This window comes from Dermacentor andersoni, chromosome 1, assembly GCF_023375885.2.
Source record: "Dermacentor andersoni chromosome 1, qqDerAnde1_hic_scaffold, whole genome shotgun sequence".
NCBI lineage: Eukaryota > Metazoa > Arthropoda > Arachnida > Ixodida > Ixodidae > Dermacentor > Dermacentor andersoni.
The window spans coordinates 176402319-176427382 of NC_092814.1; the positions used below are offsets into that span (position 1 = coordinate 176402319).

The following is a 25064-nucleotide window of genomic DNA, read 5'->3' on the forward strand; positions in this document are numbered from 1 at the left end:
ATAGTAAATGAAAGAAATGTAGCATTAAAATGTGACCTCATTAATGCCTGAAGCATTCTTCAGCTTTGAGGTACTCAAAACAAGCTGTACCTGAACAGATGATTGCGTGGAATGTTTCCAGTGGCCTTCGATTCATTTTGCGTTGATGATATAAAAAGACTAGCAACTGCAAATTCATCTTTTCCTTGCACTACAGCCTTCACTGTGCAATCACCAGGTAGTGATCCTTCATGCAGATGGCACCACTGAAAGCAACAGTAGATTTGCAATTATAATATAACATTTCTTGTTATTTCAACATACAGCATTATGGAAGGTACACATTTCCATATGTTACTAATGCCAATATGGCTGAAGTGCACCATTTGTACAATTAAATCTCGGAGGTGGGACGCTTGCTGGAGGCCATGTTTGATGGAACCTGCCTAATTTTAATTTTTTTTCATAAACTTCACAGTGCCAGAAAATTACAAACATAGCCAAACCTGAAAGAGTGATATCCAAGCTAAAAAGTGTGTGATGTTACTCAATTACAAGTACTAAATTAATATCTGGCAGAATACCAATAACCATCAGTCAAATTGGCCATGTGGTATCGTAAGAACAGATCGAACCACAAATGCACAAGGTATCAGGAGCAAGACCACACTACAAGTGCATCTCCAGGATATGTAATGAATCAGACCATATTTAGAGGCAGATACAATTAAACAATACAATGAGCGTTTTTCTTTTTTTACTGACCAAGTGTAGCTGTTCAAAAGCCACTGACAATTTCCTGTATTATTGTGGACACAAAGGAAGCAGTAACATTGTGGTACATACTTAAGAGCCTCAAAAGGACACTAAAGTAGAATGTTAAAGGGACAGGCTAAAGAGGAAAATAATTCGAGATGTAGTATAAGTAGTACAAATTACACATTGACAAATCAAAAAACCCACTTTTACCATGAAAGGAGGCTTGATAAGCCAGCAAGGATGGAAACATAAAAAAACGAGTGGCAATGCGAAAGTGAAATTGCCACACCAGCTTGCTGTGATGTCACAGAATTTGACGGCGTCTGCTCGGGCTTAATAAAAATTTTATTGGTAAAGTTGAGCTACACTGCATTCTAAAAAACCAAAAGACTGAACTTAGCAAATTTCGAGAACATATACTGTGCCACAACAGCCCAAATGCGAGAAAATACTTCGAAGTCCATGACGTCTTACTGATGCGCTGGCGCAGAGGTTATGGCCCGAAATTAATATGGAAGTTTGGCCTTCATTTTCTCTAGCATTAATCAACATCTTACCACAAACTTGTTGAAAATAGGGTTTTAGACAAATAATTTATCAGTCAAAGTGTTTTTCTTTAGTCTCCCCTCAAGTAAAGCTAGATTGGTAGATTACAGTCACAGAACAATAAAGGGGTCAGTTTAACTGTAGAGTTTCTTTAGACATTTATCGAGAGAATTCTGGCACTAGCGTCTATAGGAGCTCAAGTATGCAGTTCAGCCAGTATTGCAATCACGGGGCAGTATATGGATTTGCTTAAATTTCATCCTTCTGGCTTCAAATGACTTTGTGACTCCGCAAATGATCATTTTGACAAAATATTGTGTTATAAGTGCAACGATTCGTAATGACCATGCATGTGCTCAAAGACTTCTAGTGCCTTGCTGTGTTTAGAAAACTATCAAGATAAAACACAATAAAATAATGCCACAAGAACGTCTGAAGTCACAAGTACAAAAAGTAGACAAAACCCCCATTCCCTAGGTAGCTGAATAATTGCAGTACCAAAGTTCCCTCTATTACAGTTTTTGTAGGAAATTTAAAGTTTAACCACAAGCAGAGGCTTGATATACTAAGGATGGAAGAAATGAAAAGTGGGTGGCGATGCTACCTTGGAATTCCTACAACAGCTGCCCATGACTTTGGCAGTGTTTGCTTAAGGCTAGTTGCCTATTGATCAAAAATCCATTACATTGCTAGGCCTAGGAGCTTTTATGGACCTTTCGTGCATAAGACCCAAACATGTAAAAACACAGCCAAACTCATGACATCCCAATGACATTGCTTGGGCTTGAAATTATAAAAGGCAGGTTTGACATTTACTTTCTCGGGCCATAATCAATTGTTTTGCACTAAGGAAATGCAAACGCACATAAAACAATGATCTATCAGCATAAAGTGCTTTAGCATTTCTATCTAGTGTCCCTCTATAATTACACCTACTTAGGCCAGTTCTGTCAATTTCAAAATTTTATGAGTTTTGAAGTGTAAAAGAAAAGCAGTACGTTTTTTGGTCTTTAAAAGGGCCCTTCACCAGGTCTGGCCATTTTTAGCTGACAAGCGCAGTGTATACAATGCATGCTAACGATCGTGTCTGCTAATTATTACACACCCATGTGCTGCGGAAAGAGCTTAAATTTCAAACCATGCCCTTCTCCTCAAAGGTGCCGCGCTCCCAGCCGGAACGTCGACGTCAATCGCATAAGTGCACCTAAGTACACGGCGGTGCTGTGATGTCACTCACAGTGACATGCGACTCCAAGAATTATTCAAGGCAACATTAGTTATTTGTTTAATCTGTTGCTTCAATAGATGAATTAAAGTTTAGAGAAATACTAAAACATACAAACCAAATGTCTGTGCTTTTTTTGTTTTTCTCCGTACTGCTGCAAGAGATATGTACTTCCTTTTCGTCTGCTTGTTCCCATGTCATCCAGTCACGTGTGCAGAGGACGAAACTATGTCATTTTTCTACTGTGCTCCAGCACCGCAATCATGCTCTTTCATCCTCTCGTGTCTGCCTCAGTGCTCGTGATTGTGACACTGACTTAAAGCGCTAATCAGGTGTTCTCGTGCAGAGCACGCAAAATTGTCTGCTACGCGAAACGAGACAAACACAACAGCTCGCACACAAGACCGTCACCAGAAGTGCGCCACTCAGCAATCAACAAAAATGTGCAAGGAAAAAGAGAGAGAGAGAGTGGGGGAGAGGGATAGTGAGAGGGGGGGGATAGAAAGGACAAAAAAAAGGTGGCAGGGCTCGTGACTTATTTGTGACATGATCCTCCGGCTCTGGTATGGGAGAATACAGGGAAGGAATTCCGCTTGCAGAGGCTTGACTGGAGTGTGTATGTTGGTGTATGAGAGTGTATGAGAGAGTGGAGAGTGTATGTTGGAAAGAAAGGACAAAAAAAAGGTGGCAGGGCTCGTGACTTATTTGTGACATGATCCTCTGGCTCTGGTATGGGAGAATACAGGGAAGGAATTGCGCTTGCAGAGGCTAGACTGGAGTGTGTATGTTGGTGTATGAGAGTGTATGAGAGAGTGGAGAGTGTATGTTGGCGGTGATGCTCGCCTTCTGAAATCATGGGTTCACGGCACTTCAAATATTTCTATCTCTGCTATTAGTGAACTCATTTGAAAAATTCTTGCAATAGAACACTCCTTGGAGGGCACGTAACAACTTCCAGCATATAACCAAAATTTGCTATGCGGCCTAGTGAGGGGCCCTTTAACATAGTTTTGAACCTATGAAGCATGAATGTTAGTGCTTACCCAAAGTGATGAGCAAAGTGACTGGCATGGAGCTTCCCATGAGAGTTGAAGTGATGACCCATTTACAGTAATGAAAATATTTGTATCTGCGAGCTGTAGCAATGAAGAACAAAAAAAGCACATGCATGTCAAAGCTGCTACACTTCATAATCTAACAGCCCAGCACAAGGCTCATGAGTACTCTAGCTTACATACTGGATAATTAATGTATATACTATCAAAAATCATCAGTACTATCAAACTATCAACGAGTGACTCTTTACTTGGACAGGCAAGCACTATGTTTTGGGGAAGCAGACTGGTTGTTGTCGTCAAAAATGACACTGGCAGGCAGGTTTGATTCAATCAAATTCTCATAACTATTGCGGAGGAGGACAAAGTGTTTTAAGTAGTGCTGTACCACTTTACACAGGACATTGCAGGGGGTTGAAAGGGTGTGTGTGTGGCATCGTTCTGCATGACATGACATGAAAAGTGCATGGTTAACTAAGCTCTCCTAGGAATGTTGTCAAGCAAGAGGTGGTAGAACAATATGCATAACAGTCTTGGCACCACTGGCATAGTCAACAAGATCAAGAGGTGCAGCTGGTGATCAGTAGCAGAAGTTGCCAAGGAGCTGCGGTGTAGTGTAGAAGACAAGCTTTAACGGTCTACTGCAACGAAATTTCCCTTCAGTACTAGTATATATCACTGAACCAATCTTGGTGAAGCCATAGGGCTGGTAATTGTATAGTTTTCTTGTTAGCAGCCTTTAAACAGCACCTAAGCAGATGACGTGTGCACCTGATAGTTGTTGCTATGACTTAAGTCCCAGCACGCCACCTCCAAGATTTTTCAGTGCGTCACGAGTAGCTGCGTTTGCTAGGTGTTCGGGCTGGCTTGTGTCACTACAAGCTTGGAGCTACATCACCTACACAGACCAATCAGACCACGCAATTGTCCGAGCATCTCGACAACAAACAGCTCGTTGCGGCACTTCGCGGCGACCAAGGTATCTACGCTCCACAACAGCACGGCCTCGGAGATTGGGCAGCCACGCGCAGCAGATGCAGCTACGTGCAACTATAGTGCGTATAGTGCAATGCCCACTATGTGCACAGTCAAGCTGGAGTACGCACTTGTGCTTGTGTGCTCCAGTCTAACCATGCTATATGGTGCAGACTGGCTTTGTCCTGCACTTGACTGACAGCTAAGTCCAGCTAAGTCCAGTAGCAAAGTCCAGATTGCACATTTTGAAGCGCTATCAATAGGAAGTGTTCACGTGGTCTCGGCTTATCTCAGAGGTCATGGCAAGGAGCTGGGCATTCTAGGTAATACGTCACTTCTGGCAAGCAGTAATGGTGGTGTTTTTTTTTTTCCAGTTTCTGTATAGAAATTAAATTCTGGGATTTTACATGCCAAAACCAGAATATGATAATGAGGCACGCCATAGTGGGGGACTCTCCATTAATTTTGACTACCTGGGGTTATTTAACGTGCACCCAACATACAAGGGCATTTTTGCATTTCAGCTCCATCAAGATGTGGCTGCTGCAGCCGGGATCCGTTTCCATGCTCTCTGGCTTAGCAGCGCAATACCAAAGCCACTACACCACCACAGAGGGTCAGTTTCGGTACACAATAGCGGCTATTTTTGTTAGCTTTTCATGACACTTTCGATCGTATTTCAAACGTCAAATTTTGCAAGGAGGTTCCTCTATACCTACACTAACTTAAACTAGGCTTTTACACAGTCCAAAATTTCATTGCAGTTGGCCTTTTTATGTGCGACACCATACTAGTAGAGCAGAGCATTGAAGAGACCTTGGTGAAATGATGCTCGCAAGTAGGGGTGGTGGCAACTGGTAGAAGTCTGAAAATCGAGGTGAGGTAGGAAGAATGAGTGAAGACTGGTGTTCTGATCATTACAATGTAGTGCATGACATTACACATGTCATATGACAGGGGCCGAAAAAGCTTGACACATTCTGGGAGGATAGCAGACTATGGAGACGAGACCTTGCTATGCGCCTGAACAAAACACAGCAATGGCAACATTAATGTAATAACTTAAGGTGCTAAGTATAGCAGTCCAGGAGCCGGCAATGTCAGAGGTCAACAACTACTTGAAGTGCCAGAGTAAGACTGCACTGATAAAGGGCATGAATTAGGAAAAGTGAGCGAAAAGTCCACTGCAAGCTGTTATTTAGCGTCACTGACTATTGAACATATATATTTAGTCAACCCATTAAATATGGTGATGGGTAGCACTCCTCCAGCATAGGAGAGCTGATGCACACCTCAGCATCCATGGCAATGAGGTAGTAGATCTTGGTTAAGTTGTTAGTAATAAGGAACAGGGATCTGAATGTTGAGCAAGGCACTAGCCACCTTCAGTACATTGCCCAGGGCTTTGCTATGAAGTCACAGGGCTTCGGGCACTGCCAGGCATGTTCCCCATAATGTTCATGGCACCAGCACATAGCACAGGCCAGTGATCCGTTTCCAGTACAGGTTGTTGTGTCAAGGTCATCACACTGTGATGTGTGGTGCGCGACATGGTGCGGTGATCGGAACGGTCAGGAGCAGACGACAAGGAGTGCGCGCGCCGCAGCAGATGCCGTGCTGGAAGAAGGAAAACAACGACGCCGAAGAGCGTCCGGCACGAGAACGAGCGGCGCAAGAAAAACAACTAAAAGAAGAAAAGCAAACCAATTAGAAAAGACCACGGGGCATCAGGCAGCCAATCGGAGAATGCCTAATCGGCCAGAGAGAAGAAAAAGCGTGGTGCGCTGGCAGAAGTGGGAGACGCAGGGGAGACGCCAGGAGAGTCCCAGGAAGCGACGGCAGGAGGAGGTCAACCACCGGAGCGGGCGTTGAAGACGGGCCGTCGGGTTCCGGACCCGGACGCACAGGAACAGGTTGGCAGGAGGACCCGACCAGGGCCTCCTGCCAACCTGTTCCTGTGCGTCGCCCGTCTACCCGAGCGTGCCGCCAGCTCCTCAAGGCCGGTGAGCTTCTGTGCTCGTGGGTACGACGAGAACAGTCGGGCTTCGGGCCCGAGTTCTACGCCAGCTGCCTGGCCAGAACGCCGTCCCCGTCTTTCGTTCCGCCTGCTGCCCGAGGCCGGCGTTCGAGCTTCTGCGCCCGTGGGCAGGACAAGAGCAGTCGGGCTACGGGCCCGAGCTCTACACCCAGCTGCCCCGCCAGAACGCCGCCGCCATCTGCTCGTGCCACCAAGCCACCTGCTTTACTTCTCCGAGACAGAGCTGGCCAGCTCCGGTCGCCCGGTCGACCAACTTACACCACGACCTTTGGTGAGACCGGCGCCACTTCTTTCGTCAGCTTGTCGCCGCGTCGCCGCGTCGAGACTGTTGTGTGTCCCTGCCGTCGTGGCAAGCCCGGACTCGCGCACTAGGTAGCTCCATACTAGCCCCAAGTGTTTCTTTCTGCGATTATGTCTATTTGAGTGTTTCTTTTATGTTTTCTATTTTCTTCTATTTATTTTAAGCTTTTTTGTTTGTTCCATTAAAAGTTTGTGTGTGTGTTCAAACCAACGGCTTTGTCCTCAAATGGGTTCTCGGAGGCTCCGCCTAAGAGAACCGTTAAAACATTTGAGTGCACGAACCTTTGCCCCCATATTAGGGTCATGACAAATTGGCGTCCGCGACAGGACAAAGCCGTTCGTTTGGATTTTTTTCTAAAGGCTAGGAACTATGGCTGCTAGCACACGACAGCTGTTAGCCCTAGCCGAACGCATGGGGCTAGAAGGTGTGGAGTTGAGGGCATGGTTGAATGAACAGGAAGAGCGTGCGCGAGAAGAGCGCGCAGCCGAACGCAAGGCTAGGAGGGAGGAACTTGCATTGGAGGAGAAGAACTTACAATTGCGGCTAAATGTCTCAGAGGCTGAGGGCGCATATGTGAGCAAGAAACAGCCAGAAATTAGTTTGTTTGACTTAGCCACCGTGGCCCAGCGATTGGGTTTGCATGGGGCAGACTTGCACAGATGGGTGCAAGACAGATGGTTGTTAATATGCGCGAAAGCTCGGAGGGAGTGCGACAGGCGTGTGGCAGAACAGGCAGCTGAGAGGGCACGTCTGGAGGAGGAGCTTCGCAGGGTACACCTTAGTATCAAATGTCTAGATTCATCACTCACGGATGCTTGCCCCGCAGGGACAAGATCCGCGGTTGAGGATGCAGCACAGCAGTGCAGCGGCGACCTGAGGGTTCCCTCCGACATGGCCTCAGGCCTCGGCGAGCAAAAAGTGTCTCAAGGAGAGACAACTTGTGATCATGCCATTGTAGACAAAGATACTGATGTTAGGTCACAAGACAAGAAGCAGATTGCTTCCGTACCTCAACCAGTGCTGCGTGGGCCCAGCGCAGGCGATGACTGGTTTGTACAAGGTTCAGAGCTACCATGCATAAGCATGCTTGAGAAAACTAAAGTTAGAACTGTGAACCTCCCACAGGCTAAATATAGTATGTTGGAGTGTTTGCGCCAGGGTCAAGATGGACCTGAAGATATCAGGGCTCCTGAGGAACCAGGTTTGGTTTCAATAAAAAGTATTGAGTTGTCCTTACTGCGTTCCTTGAATTCAACAAAGGCAACTGCTTGCGACCCTATGCGCACTTGGGAGGGCTCAGGCATGTGTACCCAACCAACTTGTGGCTTTAAGGATTCAGAACATCCTTTGTGTTTTCATGCAGTCGTGCGTAGTTCGACCACTGGCACTGATGCGGCAACCACGCATTACAATGTTCACTACCTTAGAATGCAGGCAGTGACTTGGTCGACGCCATGCAAAGACATTAATGCCCAGAGCGATATGGTCACGAACTGGCCAGTGCACTCTGACAGAGAAGATAAAGGTCTAGTGCGCTTGATATGGGAAAGGGTCACCTAAAAGAGACGATGCTTTCCTTATGGCTCTTCATGGACTTTCGACCTCGGACTTGGTGACTTCAACTTGATGGTTTATAGAGTGTGTCGTGATAGCCTGTGATGCTACAGTTTCTTTTCAGTTGTTGTGGTTTCTTCGAATTAGTGTTTTCCTTTAATATTTTTTTCTGTGCGCTCAGTGAACTGTGCCATGGAACCATACAGTGAGTTCTTGTGAACGGACCATGAGTGTAGTGTTCGAGCATGCGTGAACTATGTCGCGCACTGAGCGGCAGTATTTCTTCTGAAAAACTTGTTAAAAAAAGGGGCTTATGTGATGTGTGGTGCGTGACATGGTACGGTGATCGGGACGGTCAGGAGCAGACGACAAGGAGTGCGCGTGCTGCGGCAGATTCCGTGCTGGAAGAAGGAAAACAACGCCGAAGAGCGTCCGGCACGAGAACGCGCGGCGCAAGAAAAACAACTAAAAGAAGAAAAGCAAACCAATTAGAAAAGACCACGGGGCATCAGGCAGCCAATCGGAGAATGCCTAATCGGCCAGAGAGAAGAAAAGGCGTGGTGCACTGGCAGAAGCGGGAGACACAGGGGAGACGCCAGGAGAGTCCCAGGAAGCGACGGCAGGAGGAGGTCAACCACCGGAGCGGGCGTTGAAGACGGGCCGTCGGGTTCCGGACCCGAGCCACCAGGACTTCACCCGACCGGGGCCTCCTGCCAACCTGTTCCTGTGCGTCGCCCATCTACCCGAGCGTGCCGCCAGCTCCTCAAGGCCAGTGAGCTTCTGTGCTCGTGGGTATGACGAGAACAGTCGGGCTTCGGGCCCGAGTTCTACGCCAGCTGCCCGGCCAGAACGCCGCCCCCGTCTTTCGTGCCACCTGCTGCCTGAGGTCGGCGTTCGAGCTTCTGCACCCGTGGGCAGGACAAGAGCAGTCGGGCTACGGGCCCGAGCTCTACACCCAGCTGCCCGGCCAGAACGCCGCCGCCATCTGCTCGTGCCACCAAGCCGCCTGCTTTACTTCTCAGAGACAGAGCTGGCCAGCTCCGGTCGCCCGGTCGACCAACTTACACCACGACCTTTGGTGAGACCGGGGCCACTCCTTTCGTCAGCTTGTCGCCGCGTCGCCGCGTCGAGACTGTTGTGTGTCCTGCCGTCGTGGCAAGCCCGGACTCGCGCACTAGGTAGCTCCATACTAGCCCCAAGTGTTTCTTTCTGCGATTATGTCTATTTGAGTGTTTCTTTTATGTTTTCTATTTTCTTCTATTTATTTTAAGCTTTTTTGTTTGTTCCATTAAAAGTTTGTGTGTGTGTTCAAACCAACGGCTTTGTCCTCAATTGGGTTCTCGGAGGCTCCGCCTAAGAGAACCGTTAGAACATTTGAGTGCACGAACCTTTGCCCCCATATTAGGGTCATCACACACACAGAGTGAGGCCGGTGAACAGAGTGAGCCGAGGTCAGTAGCCAGTTATTAAACATTGAAGCCGAGCTGCTGACTGAAGGTGATGCAGAGCTTAAGAAATGATGGAAATAGCAGTGAACACAACATCCACAATTCTGTGAACCACATATGCCAATGAGTCAAGCAACGCTGAGGACAACATGCTCAGAATAATGCCCATCTGCTAAAATACTTGCAGCAGAAACAGCTTGTGGAGAATGGAGGTGTAAAGTCAAGCTGTGTGATTGCCAGCAGGGGCAGCATGCAATGCAGTGGCCCAGTTGACTTCCGGTCATCAAGTTCATCCACAGTGAGGAGATGATGGAACCAACACTGCTCTGACTCGGTTGTGTAGCAGACTGTTTGGTGGGGAGCTAAGATTGTAAACGCCCTGAAGCCATTGCAGCAACATTTTCCATTTTTTTCGCTCAAGCTTTCAAGGCTCACAATATTATTTTGGAGTTTGGGGAAGGGGCTTCAGGTTTTCTTTTGTTCCCTCTATGCTTATTCAGGTTCATCTGGTAAAGAGAAGCGAATGGCACAGGCACCTATGTAACAAAAAAGTAATGAAAATGGTGCATAAAAATCATGGCAACATGAACAGCATTAGTTTAGTACATGCAGAAGCCCAAGCTGAGCACAGGTTCTGCATGTCTGCATTGTTGCTGACACCATTTCTTTGATATCCTAAGGTCCCATTAGTGTATGCAAAGTAATTGCATTCACTGTTCTTAAAACAATTTTAACAAAATGTTTGGCCATTAGCAATAAAACTATAGTAATATTACATCAATTCCAGTCTCAATCTTTTCGTGAAAGACTTGACACAGATGTTACAGATATAAACATACAACACTTGACTGTACAAAAAATGTTTTATGACCAATGAAGGCATGCTCACCGAGATCTGCCGGGTGAAGTGGAGAATAACCTTACGAGTCTCCCTCGAAATATAAAGTAAGAGAAAGTCCAGAGCAGGCCTTTCTATAAAAGGCACGAAAAGTAGTTCTGATTAAAATGTTGAAACACAAATTCTTACATGAGAGTAATTCTCAATGTAGCCACCAGCAAAGTAAAATAAAAATGAAAAATAAAAACATGCTAATCAAGCCCAGAACAAACAAATTTCCTAACTGCTAAAAATTCAACCATGATAAAGATTTCACCAAAGTTAACGATATCAGTTTTCACAATTGTAACCATTATTTTAAAGAGGCCGTGCAAGTTTATCCACCTGCACTCCTTCTGCCAACCTTTGCGCTTTTCTCTTACTGGACATTCTTCTCTCACACGCACACAAAAACGTCTAATGGCAGGCCATCATAAAGCCTTGCGTAGCAAAAAAAACATTATATGTTACAGAGTGTTACGGTTGTTTAGAATGATCCAATTACTATTTGACTGCAGCCATTTAAACAAAATAACAAGGCCACACATTTCGAAGGTTTTGGAACAGGTCCCATTCCAAGAATGCCATAGTACACCGATTATGATGGGATTCTAGTGGCCCGATCACACGGCTACTATGTCTGGCACTGAACAAACATATAGCAGTTTATCAGGATAAATGTGGGCACCACACTTTCTTGCCAATGTAGACAATAAAAATTTAAAAATTAAAAAATCTATAATCTGGGTTTTTACGTGAAAAAACCCTGACCTGCCTATGAGACATGGTGTGATGTACACTCAATGTACAATCAGGGTTTGCACAGGTCTCAGCAATAAAAATTCAAAGATATTCAAGGTCTTTCAAGGCCCTGTCAAAGTTTTTTCAAGGGTGCAGAGTGGCATCCCACGCACCAATTTTTTACTGCCAGAACATTTCTAAAACAGTATAGTTACACTTATATTAATGAAGTTGGTAATATTAGCCCTTTCTTTAGTAGAAAATTATGGGTGCCAAATGTGTGTTCTATTCTGAGACAACAGAATAGGACATCTGTTCGGCGTGATTTTGTAGTAGAGGGCCAGAATCCTAACTGTGGCTTTATCAGGTGGAGCTTCTTATTTGTTTCCGTGTCCCACATGCATTGCCAGTGGTTTCGCGGTTTCTTTCATAAGAAAGGCCTCAGATCTGTGACAGGCACCTCAGCGGTAGGGTTAACAGCTTGTGATGCGATTGACGTGGCCATCTCGTCCGCCAGAACGTTACCCTCGATGCTCCTATGGCCAGGCACCCAGCATATAATGATGTGCTGGTTAGATATGTACGCTTTACACAAGACAGAATAGATTTCATTAAGTACTGGATTTTTGTGTGTATAGAGTGACATCAAGGCCTTCACGATGCTTAGGGAGCCTGTATATACTATAGCTGATTTTTGAAGTTTTGATTTTCTTATATGCTTCACAGCAGACAGTAATGCGTAGGCCTCGACCGTAAAGATACTTGTTTCCGGATGCAGTGCATCGGATTCTGAGAAGGATGGGGCGACGGCAGCATAGGACACTCCGGCATTTGACTTCGAGGCGTCTGTGTAGAACTCTGCGCAGGAGTGCTTGTGCTGGAGTTCTAGGAAATGCATTCAGATTTCGATCTCTGGTGTGTGTTTTGTTACTTCTAAAAAGGATATGTCACATTCTATCACCTGCCACTCCCAAGGTGGTAACAGCTTGGTTGGATGCATTAGGTGAAGCTTGAGGAGTGGGACATGCATTTCATCACTAAGCTCCCTCACAGGAAGTGAGAAAGGCTGTCTTACAGAGGGACGGTTATGGAAAAGTGTAGTACACGTCATATCGTTAACAGTGTTAAAACATGGATGTTAATGATTGGAGTGTATTTTCAGGAAATATGTGAGGCTGAAGCAAGTTCTCTGTAGATGGAGTGACCATTCATTTGATTCCGCGTATAAGCTTTCAATAGGACTTGTCCTGAAAGTGCCAGTGGCTACGCGGATACCTAGATGGTGGACAGGATCTAGAATCTTTAGTGCGCTCGGAGTGGCAGAGTTATACAAGACGGCACCATAGTCCAATCGTGATCAAATTAGGCTCTTATAAACATTCATCAGACACTTCCTGTCGCTACCCCATGTTGTGTGGGATAGAATTTTAAGTAAGTTCATTGTCCTTAGACATTTTTCTTTAAGATAGTTAATGTGCTGAATAAAAGTAAGCTTGGAGTCAAGTATAATACCTAGAAATTTGTGTTCTTTGTTGATAGGTATTTGATGTCCACACAGTTGAACACAAGGATCTGGAACTAGGCCTCTCTTTCAAGTAAAAAGAACACAAGAACTTTTGTGGGGGTTGATTTTCAATCCGTTTTTGTCTGCCCACTTCGAAACCTTGTTCAAGCCCTGCTGCACCTGTCTCTCGCATACTGCGAGGTTATAGGATTTGAAGCCGATCTGAATGTCGTCCACGTAGACGGAATAAAGAATGACAGGTGGTAATGAAGCACAAAGCGTGTTCATCTTCACGATAAAGAGCGTACAACTAAGCACGCCTCCCTGGGGTACACCTGTTTCTTGTGTGAAAGGTCGCAACAATATGTTGCTGATTTTCATGCGCAAGATACAATTCAACAAACAGCTTTCAATTATTTTCAGCATATTTCCACAGATGCCCATTCCCGACAAGTCTCGCAAGATCCCGTAAGGCCACGTTGTGTCATACGCCTTCTCCATGTCAAGGAATATTGATAAGAAGAACTGTTTATGTACAAATGCATCACGAATATATTCAATGCGTACGAGATGATCTGTTGTTGACCAGCCTTCTCTGAAGCCACACTGATAGGGATCAAGTATATTGTTGAGTTCAAGGAAATGTATGAGTCTGCGATTAATCATTTCTTCAAAAAGCTTACACAGGCAGCTTGTAAGAGCTATTGGGCGATAGCTCGCCGCCAGGGATGGGTCTTTCCCCTGCTTCAAAACAGGGACTACAATTGCTTCTTTCCATGTGTGTGGAAGGTATCGGGCAGCCCAAATAGTGTTCAAATAGGTAGCCCAAATAGGTATCCGGCAGCCCAAGAGTGCGAGTAGTGTAACTTGTGTGTCAGCGTGCAAGTTTTTGATCATGTCATACATGACTCGGTCAGGTCCCAGTGCAGTGCTCTTGCATGAGATCAAGGCAGCTCTGAACTCGGCAATACTGAATGGCCAGTTATACGCTTCGTCGTATCTGCATTTACAAATGAATGGCTTAATTTTTTCTATTTCATTGTATTTAAGGAAAGATTCGGAATAGTGTATTGAGCTCGACACATGCTCAAAGTGTTACCCAAGAGAGTCTGCCCGGTCTTGCAAGGTATCCCCTTGGTCGTTCACCAGAGGCAACAGATGGATTTGTTGCCCTTGTAGCTTTCTCAAGCCATTCCACACTTTTGCCTCCTGCATGTATGAATTAATGCCGGAGAGGAACCGCACCCAGCTTTCTCTCTTTGCCTGACGTCGTGTCTGCCTTCCCTGTGATTTAATTTGTTTAAAGTGAATTAACTTTTCGGCATTAGGCGATCTGCGCAATAAGCCCCATGCCTTGTTCTGTCTCTTTCGTGCCTCTCTACAGTCTTCGTTCCACCAGGAAACACGTCTTCTTAGTAAACCACCATTCGTCTGCGGGATAAACTTTTCGGCTGAATCAATAATAAAAGCAGTAAAATATGCAATGGCATCATCTATAGTAAAATTATTTATAAAATCTGGTGGTGAATAAGATGACTCTTTAAAATGCTCCCAATCCGCCAATGCTAATTTCCATCGAGGAATATGTGGAGGGTTCTCATGCAGAGTTATCACATTTAAAATTACAGCGAAGTGGTCACTTCCATACAACTAATTGATCATGGACAATTCTAGGTGAGGCAGAAGAGAAGAACAGATTGCTAAATCTATTGCTGAATATGTGTTGTGTTGGACACTGTAATACGTCGGCTCCTTCTTATTGAACAGGCAGGCACTAGAAGTCAAAAGAAAATTTTCAATTAATCGACCTCTCGCATCGCATCGCAAATCTCCCCACATCGTGTTGTGGGCATTAAAATCACCCACGAGTATGTAAGGGTCAGGAAGCTGATTAATTAGGTTATGGAAATCGTTTTTTTTTTTTTTTTTTCGGGTGATAGTTAGGCGGTATGTATAAAGAGCACAGTCACCAGTTTGTTAAAAAGGATTGCCCGAACCGACACGGCCTCAAGGGGTGTCTGGAGGGCGATCTGTTGACAAGCTACAGATTTATCCACAACTATTGCAACACCGCCGGAGGCATTAGCCTCACCGATTGCCTCCAAGATAAAACACATTGACTGCACGAAAAAATATTGAGCCACTGCAGCCGTCCTTGTTCTGAGCACTCGCTGTGACAGAATTTCGCCGCATTTCTAGTCTCACGCGCCTTCCTTCTGTTTCTCTTCCACTTCTCTGTAACACGGGTCCGACAGCACCAACAGAGAAGGGGTGGTACGAAGAAGGGGGAGAGGTGCAAGAGGGTGTGACTACAACGAAAGTGTGCCATGCGAGGTGCATGGATCAAAGGTGAGTGTGGCAAAGATATGTGTGTGACACGTAGGAAGGTGTGACGGATCACATATTTTTCTTTTTTACTGTACTGTTGTTTGAAAAATAGCAAGTTTGCTGGGTCCCCACTTTTCCACCATAGAAAGCAGATCACAAAATCGATCTTAGACTGTATCACTCAAGAAATTTAAGGATGTTCAAGGGAAAAAATAATGAAATGACTTTCAAGGGCCTTGAAAACATACTTTTGAATTTCAAGGGTTTTCAAAGGTTCATGTATTGTGGGCACCCTGACAGTACAGGAGCATTTTTGCATTCCGCCTCCTTCGGTATGCGGCCACCATGGGGGGTGCCAGTGTAGCATTGCCATTGCATTAAACCAAAGGACAGCATTTATACAGACTCAAAGGCACATGAATCGTAAACTGGCCTGCTTTTTTTCTTGCAGCAATACCACATGAGAGCACACTTTTCTCCATTACCACAAATTATGAGTGGCTGCTCTGCCCCACCACCACCGCCAATTCATTCATATCCGCTATGAAAAACTCTGGGTTCCTTATGTGAACCTCAAGAAAAAGTAAGGGCATGGTCTAAAGTGCAAAGAAACAAGGTTGCAGAATTTTGTAAAATGTTTGTCATACATTTGTTAACTAGAAAATTGGCCACCATTACAAAAAAAAGAATCATTGGAAAAAATAAAGCATTACAAATAAGTAACAGTATATTGCAAGATAAGCAAAAAATAATTAAAAATGAATTCTGGGGTTTTACGTGCTAAAACCACAATATGATTATAAGGCACTGTGTAGTGTGGGGCTTCGGATTAATTTTGACAACCAGGGTTTCTTTAACGTGCACCCAATGCACGGTACATGAGCATTTTTGCATTCCGCCCCCATCAGGATGCGGCCGCCACAGCCGAGGTCAGCCTATGGTGTTGCTCAGCAGCGCAACATCATAGGCACTGGGCTATTGCGGCAGGTAAGCAATACAAATGGAAGGTAATGTTGACAAGGCATAAAGTGCAGCTACACTGCTTGTGCAGTTGGTAAACAAGCTGCAAACACAAGCTGTACAGCTTCTTTACCAACTAGGACATTCTATTAAGCCTAGTTTTTAGATTTGCTGAAAGTATGTATTTTGATATAGTATTGCATTATTTACCTCTTCCTGTCAACCACCTGTGGTAAAACCAGGCACTCTGATCTCCAGGATCCGTGAATGTTGCATTTTGGACCAAGTTGTACTCTTGTTTGAGAAGCCAAACAGAGAAGAGTGTAACAGTTAAGTGCACTGATGTCATTCAGCAAGAAAAATATGAGGGCGAATCAGAAATTCTTTGCCCCCTTTTTTAGCCAAATTACGGATGTAAATCCGAAGTCAACATACCCATTCCCAGCAGTGGACCTTTCTTGGACTGGCCCAGCCTTATCTGCTGGTAGCTCTGCGGCACAGCCCTGCTGTCAGCTGTTGAACGTGGCGGTTGTGCTTCACACGTCCACGGCGTACGAGCAACGAAGTGTGATTCGTTTTTTATAGAGCAAGGGACGAACGCCCATCGAAATCTACAGGGAAATGCACCCCACGTATGGGGAAAGGTGCCTCACTTTGAGAAATGGGAGGTGGTGGTATTGTGAGTTCGCAAAAGGCCCTGAGGACTCGCATGACAATGAGCGTTCGGGGAGGACGCGTGCATCGCTGATCGTCGACAAGCTCCAGTAATTTCACTGGGAGAGTAGGGACCACCCACAATACAGTCCGGACCTTGTCCCTAGTGATTTCCACGTTTTCGGTCCACTGAAGACGTTCATGGCAGGACAGCGATTCACATGCAACGATGAGCCAAGACAGCAGTCCAACAGTGGTTCCATAGACAGTCGGATGAATTCAACCGAAGGGGCATCTCAAATTTAGTGCTGCGATGGGACAAATGTCTGAACTGGTGGGGGTATGTTGAAATATAGTGTAAGGTACATAGAACAGTATGTATATATAGAATTACCTGCATGTACCTTATTTTGGCTAAGAAAAATAGAGGCAAAGACTTCCTTATTCACCCTCATAATTAAGTTCAGTTCTCCCACATAACAAGAAATACCAGAGTGATAACACATGGATCACTTAATGAGGAAGATGGGAAAAAAGGGTTCTACTTTGATGCACTCAACTAATTGCAGTGAAATTTTCAGCTCGTTCACTTAAAGGGCCCCTTGCCAGGTATGAGCATTGCGAACAGACAAGCATTGTGCATATATCAAACGGTGACAATCAGCACAGTATTAAACTGAATAATGTTGAAAAATGCACTGAAAACTCAAACAATGCGCACCCTGTCAGTTTGTATTCTCTCTTTTTGAGTCAAGCCACTCTCCTCCCAAAAAACGTCATACAAACACTGTCTGCAGTGGAAACAGCTGTTACAGAAGCGTTGTGTGCTTCAACACTGTAAATCTGCATTCAACAGCAGCAATTTTGGGAGAGCTACACATGAGCATTACAAGTAGTGGCTCCCAGAAGGCAAGAGAGAAAGACCAGCACCATAGAACCAGTTACAGTAATAAAAGAGCAGCCTTAATGGGACTCTGAAAGCTAATAAAAAAAGAGGCTTGAAGACGCAATGCACCCAGACTATCCATCTGGTGCGTTTCTATGCATTCTTGTTGGCTTTTTCTGCTAGAAATATGTTCACAAACATTTTTTCCTTGTTTTTTGAAATCCATACCTGCCAACCTGTAAACATTAACATTCATAAACATCCCACAGACATGGCAAGGGGGAAGGAATAGCACGAAATGTTAGAAGTACTTTGCTCTCAAGCACACACCTTTTGTGGGATACATACGCACTTTATTAACAATCAATTACATTTAGACACACAATGCAATAAGTGGCACACTTGGAACAGCCAAGACTGACAAGAACAAAATTTTTTAGATCACAGTGACTTATTCAGCAACTTTGATGTTGCTGATTTCGCCTGCTTCAGGAACTTGGATTGAAGCAAGTACCCCTCTAGCATATGGTGTCTTGTGCTGCCAAAAGAATGCAGTGTGGCTACCACCACATTTCCTATTTGTATGCCCTATTTGCAACCCTGTACCTCCACATCTTGCACTTGTAAACACTTTTTCAAGAACAGAACTTATTTTTCATAAAACATGATGCAACATTTGTTCAATCATAGAATGAGCTCAAATTCATAAACTTTACAAAAATTTAGGGAGAGCTGGCAGGTACACCAAAACAATTATTTTGGTGCACTTGCACTTTTGGAGGTACGGTACCGTCTGTACTATTTTGAATATCATATTTCTTCTTTCGCTGAAAGAAACTCGTGAAGCATGCAAATTTTTTTTGATCTAATGAATTTTCTTGAACCTAAAAAAAAAAAAGCTTTTTCTTCCCCGATTACTAAGCTAGAAATAATATACAGAAATTTTGATGACCCATTAGTACTTTAGTTCAAATTAGCCTAGAGCATTCGTTTATACCTTAATGCACTATGGAAGTTCTAGATTAATTCTGCATGCTAAGCTTTGTGATATGAATTATTGTTAATAAGCTTACTTAACATAAACAAAGAACCACATTTTTATATTATCTCAGAAACTAGACATCCTAGGACAAAAATATGTATTTGTTAAATCAAGAAATGTAAGTACACAAACATTGCAAGTTTAATCCAATTCACTCACGAAATAAGAAAACTACTTCTTAAGTTTCAATCATAATTTTAAAAATTAAAGTCCTTCACAATAGGAAGTTTTATCGAGAAGTATGAAACAGATAATTTTGCTCAATGATTCAAATAAGTAAAATATAATTTTCAATGAACAAAAATTATAATGCATCCTGGAGCAAATAAGGGACCTTAATATAGAAGTCACTGTTGACATGTGATGCCTGAATTCTAGCTTTCATCTTGCTTTGGTAGCTTTACAAGTGAATGTTCCTGGGCTCTGGCCATGCATATCTTCACTGACCACAGAGCACACTTTCCTCGGTGGAAATTGTTTTTCGAATTCAGATTGTTCAGAATTCGATCAAAACAGTTTTTGTTTACATTGAAAAATTACGTGACACCCTTGTGCCAATTCCAGGGAGAAATTCACATTGACAAACAATCAAAGATCCTGATATTTGAATCCAATCAGGAGGTTTCCAATGAGGAGAGCACACATTCTCTCAAGGCCATTTGTGCTCATTAAGCATGTGCTGGAATTCAGTGTTCACTGGTACTTTCACTGCAGTATGTGCAATGCACTCAAAGCTACATGCACATCAAGCTTGAACATGCCTTTTCAACACATCTGAATTAAACTTGGTGAATGTGTTTTTTAGATGTTAGCAAGTGCAAGTAGCATTAATTTAAAAACATATTTGTTAGGCCAAATTTACTGCTTTACTGGCATCATTAGCCCACTAAAGATGGCTTGAAACACCACTTTCAAGACCTTCCATGTCGCTCACTGACACACTGCATCATCAGACGTGAAGGAGGAGAACTATATTTTTGTTTTCTAAGCAGTTCAATCTTTTCCCACCAGGCAGTAATTTTTGAGCACGCTTGAAGTCTCACAATCATCAAAGTAGCAAGCAAAAATGGCTGCCTCCAGAAGAGGCGCACGGGCTTAGAGAGATCACAGATCTCATGATTCTAGTGCATCTGTGGCTGATTTTATCGATGGATCGAGCAGAAGCGAGCCTGAAGATGCTGCCTTTTCGTCGGACCTTAAGAGCGACGTCGATGGAAACCAGCCCAGAACAATAGCAGCTGCAGCCCGATCCGCCCAACTGTAGTGCTTGCAGTTAAATTTTTGTAGTGGAATAACTCTTCAATGAAAAAATTAGATTTTTTCGAAGATAGTGCCTGTTAGACGGCAATACATTTTGTATATCTTATAATTTTTTTCCATATTTTTCTTAGTAGATACAAGTGTGTCTTCACAAACATTGTTCAATTTTATCCCACCATCTTTATTCTGGCAATTTATATCTTTTTTTTTAAGACATACATGTCATTAATACAACTTTTATGCATGAAAAATGCATTTATTCTGTTTTTTGTTTATGTATTGCATAAAATATTTAGTGCAGTAGTTCCTTCAGAAAAAAAATTTGGCAGAACCTAGAAAATACACCTATTTTCCCCATGGTAGGGAAAGACTTAAGACAGGTTGTCATTATGTTGCAATTGTCTTACGATCAGCAGAATACATTAGTGGTTGCTATTTCCACTCTTTTAAAAGAGCATAAACAACTGCTGCAAAGGTTTACAAGGCAGTCACAAATAGTTCCAGCAAAAGGTGGTTAGTTCCAGCAGACTTGATAATCCCACAACCAGTTGCAAGAAAGACCTGGCAGTTGAAGCCATATTTAAATGTGCAATGAACGATATGCAGAATTCTGTAAGCAGGCTTTCCCACACACCTAACTTGACCCAATCAAGATAGCCATTTCCCCGCTAGTAGCACTGTCAAAGCCAAGACGTGTTTTGAAAGCTTGGATGATATGGGGAACGAAGGGCGGCGGGAATAATTTCACCAGCCCACATGCTGACAGCTTAATTATTATTCTAGCCTGGGTTCCACCATTTTGGTTGGGTCAAATGAGGTGTGGGTGCACCCCCAGGTTTTGCATACTGTCTATTCCTGAGGAAATATTCAATTCTCTAAAAATCGTGGCAAACCAGCACCTTAGCCCAGAAAATGTGTTGAGCAGTTACCTTCCAAAAGGACATCCTCCTGGACTGTCCCCTCCCTGTAACCAGGATGGACACTTGGCAACAATGAACTCCTGTAGTGCCAAGCTGAGTAGTTAGAAAAATTGGCTGCAATTCTGTCCATTGTAAAACCCAGCTCCATTTCAGCAGTCACCTTAGTATGGCTGCACACAAATCGCCGATAATCCCAGCAGTGAACTGTAAACAGAAATGAACACACGGCAATAGTTTCCTTTCAATAACACCATTAGGAATCACAGCTTTCAAGGGCTTAAAAATGCAAAACGTAGCCAAAGAGCATGTCAGAAGAAACAAGAAAAGAAACACTAGCAGTAAACATACACATTTTTTTAAAGCCTCAGTCAAACAGGAGATTAACAATACTGAATCAGGTAGTGGCAATGCAGTTAAGTTTTTAGATACATCTGATGCATGACCAGTAGTTATATCTTTTCACAGAAGATAGAGCTTTTTTTATTACTATTATGATGTTTTATGTGCCAAAACCACTTTCTGATTATGAGGCATGCCGTAGCGGGGGACTCCGGAAATTTGGACTACCTGGGGTTCTTTATTGTGCACCTAAATCTAAGTACATGGGTGCTTTCACATTTCGCCCCCATCGTAATGCAGCCACCGTGGTCGGGATTCGATCCCGCGACCTCGTGCTTAGCAGTCCAATAGCATAGCTACTAAGCACAGAAGATAGAGCTACCTAGCATTAAAGTGCTTCTGAAAGACGCCATTAGCAACACAATGCTTTTCAGGCAGTGCGCTCTGTGGCAGCAGTCACCATCTGCTGCATCTACAACATGAGAATTTTACAAAATCATTCAACTTACAATTTCGCTCATCTTGGTCAAGGAAAAGATTACACAAGCGTAGCTCTTTGGCCCAATCCATGTGTGGGAAATTTTCCATGGCCCAGGCTCGATGACTCCAAGCTCCATATGACTTTGGGTTTTTTTGCAAGGCTGCTTCGGTCAGAAGCAATTCTCCTGCACCATCTTCAGCCGTCTTTTTCAGGCTGCAAAAAAAAAAAAAAAAAAGCTGCATTGGTTGTTGCACGATCTTGTTCTCTAAGTGATATGCTGAGGAAATTGGTGTTTTCACTTAAGACTAGAGAGTGGATATTTAGACACTAACAAGTGCTGTTTTAGGCACCTACAACAAGCACCAAAGCTGTTATCAAAGGCATTTACAGGTGCCAAATACTGTCCTTTAGGCGTGCGATGATAAAATATGACTTTCTAAGAAACAGTCCACTAAACCCCTCTTTTGTGAAATTCCCTTTTCTCAATAAAACAGCACGAGGCAAGTTGCATAGGTTACCAGATTTATCTGAAATTTAGCATGACTAGAGACTGTGAGAAAAGTTGTGAAGGCAATGACAAACAAGCACCATCTCAAGGTTTTCAGGTTTCATGTTGTACCTTCTTTTCACTGAGTATTGGTTTGTATGCAGACAAGGAACGCTGAACATTCACCAAAGTTACGGGCACATATTTGTACTTCAGGAGGTTTGATGATCCAATGCCCTCTATAATTTCTGAATGTTCACCAGTCAGAAGCTTTGACTGTCACTTTAGGTAGTGAAAACCCGGAAATTTCATCCAAGACAGATTGAAGTTTCGAACTCTACTAGCAACAGGTCCATTTAGGATGCTGGCATACCTTTCCTGAATGTCCAAAATGAGCCTCACATTCTAGGTCAGAGTTCTGCCCAAACATTCAAGATTCTCTATGATGTTGGCTAAAATTGTGAAGTCAGTGCACAAGTATGACAAGTTATGCTCAAGTGTATCATTTTGCAGTGCAGTTCCAAGCCCTTCTCCCAGCGATGCTCTTATCTGCTGCAAAGCTGTTAATAACATCCTTTACACCAGCAAAGTCTTAGTGGTAGTAATCAGCTGCCTTCAGCCAAGTTCCCCAGCGGGTGACAACATTATAAACAAGATAAGGATAGAAAAAAACTGGAAAAAAAGGCTTTTTTTAGACTCTCTAAAGCCAATATAGGCACTGACATCAACATCCAACAGGCACCAGACAACTTGAAAACCACCAGAAATGCCAAATAGTTTGTTGTAAATTAATTTTTCATGTATCTCGGATATTCACCGCCGTCTAAAATTAGCTACTGCAGACATTGGCATAGCCAGGGGGTGGGGTCGAACCCCCCCCCCCCCCCCCCTGAAATTTTCTGACGAAACTCCCTCCCCTTTCCCACGGAACAGAAAAGTTTCAGGAGGGGGGCTCCGAAAGAGTGACACAGATGAAAGGGAAAGCTTGAATGTGAAAGCAAGGCCAGGGCTGGTGGCAGTCTGAAGAAGGAGAAGGGGGTAGTTATGTCACCGTACCTAGAACTTAAGTTTATCTAGCTTCCCCCAACCGCTGTCCTGTCTACAGTAGTAGTCTTTCCTTGCCTTCTCAAGTCACCCTTTCCCTATCCCCCCCCTTGTATAAGAACTGTTAGAGCGAAGAGTGGCAAGGCTGTTATTCACTCAGCAAAATTTTAAACTGTGCGAAGAAGACAGGGCATGAACAGAAACATAGATGCACACACAAAGCACAGACTTCCAACTGACCTTATTTCATGAAGGCAGAGAACTTATAATGTTCTAAGGTTTATAACATTCCCTGCCTTCACAAAATAAAGCCAGTTGGAAGTCTGCACATTGCGTGTGCATCTATGTTTCTGTTCACGTCCTGTCTTCGCACAGTTTAGAATTTTGCTGAATCTATGAACCGACTAGTCCAACAACATGCTTTATCGTTATTCACTCTTTTTGCGACTGCGTTGGTTCTACCCATTCTCTGCCTCCTCTCCCCCCTCTCTCTACCATTCTATCTAGCTTCCCTCATGAGACATTCATTAGAAGGATCGCCAGCTGTTTGTGCGCAGGCATGAGTAAGAGCGGGCACAAGAGAGAAAATCTGGGGGCTTTTGCTCCTTGAATATATGACTCTGCCTAGGCACTACGGAGGAGGTTTCTTAGTGCATGTTGTAGGCATGTCCGTAAGCGTGCCGACATTGCGGAGTGGGGTCGAGTTTGTTTACGCTCGGATGCTGGCTGCCGGCCCGGTAAAACAGGTGAAGCAGCGAGCACTGACGCCCGATGTGGCGACCGCCGTGTCGGACAGACTGAATCACAGCTGCGGTGCTCATGCTAAGTCAGTCATGGCAGATCATAGCTTTCTCGGGCCTCACGGCAATGAACCTTATAAATAACATCACAGATGTTTCTGTGGGAGCAGTAGCGACCGTAGTAGGGCCTGGGCCGCATATATTGAAAATCTAGAATTTCAATATATTGAAAATCTATTGAAGTACGCGGGTGTTTTCGCATTTCGCCTTCATCGAAATGTGGCCGCCGTGGCTGGGATACGATCCTGCGACCTCGTGCTCAGCAGCCCAACACCATAGCCACTGAGCAACCACAGCAGGTGCGTAAACAAACCCGATCGCACTCCGCAATGCCGGCATATCTAGGGGACAACCCCATACAACACAGGCTAAGAAACCTCCTCCATAGTGCCTAGGCAGAGTCATATTTAAGGAGCACAAGCACCCAGATTTTCTCTCTCACGCCCGCTCTTACTTGCGCCTGCGCACAAACGACTGGCGATCCTTCTAATGAATGTCTCGTGCTTCCCTCTGGACTTGGGTATATAGTAGAAAGGTGGGCACTGCAATTTCTGCAGTGGTTTTACGGGAAGGTCATGGATAATTACAGCTGTCAAGAGGCTAATGTGGCATTCGACGCCCAGGGAGCTCCAGAGGGCATTGTGCAAATTTGACATGGTGCAGAGGTCCAAACGAATTTCTAGCAAACTCTAGCGTCTTCTTACCTCTCTGCCACGCTTCTCCCATGTGTATACATCCTCTACCACCCCCAACGCACAGAAAATTTCGGGGAAAAAACAAAAATGCTTCGCTTTAAAGGAACGCTGATTTGTGAACGACAAAATATATCAAGGACGGGGGTGCTGGGCCAGGGAAGCTGAG

General features: G+C 44.2%; 1 protein-coding gene across 4 annotated transcripts in view; it reads right to left on the bottom strand.

The window, feature by feature from the left end:
• The window catches only part of RabGGTa (Rab geranylgeranyltransferase subunit alpha), a 68578-nt gene that overhangs the window by 27525 nt on the left and 15989 nt on the right, over positions 1–25064 (bottom strand). For 3 of the 4 annotated variants that reach the window (XM_050195075.3, XM_055062807.2, XM_055062806.2), the window contains exons 4-9: positions 21901–22085; positions 21062–21256; positions 16501–16584; positions 10770–10852; positions 3553–3645; positions 91–245 (exon numbers count right to left, since the gene is read on the bottom strand). In XM_050195075.3, the coding sequence (XP_050051032.1) occupies positions 91–245; positions 3553–3645; positions 10770–10852; positions 16501–16584; positions 21062–21256; positions 21901–22085 (795 nt within the window). The remainder of the gene's footprint in view (positions 1–90; positions 246–3552; positions 3646–10769; positions 10853–16500; positions 16585–21061; positions 21257–21900; positions 22086–25064) is intronic. The other variant, XM_050195076.3, reaches the window with a different exon arrangement.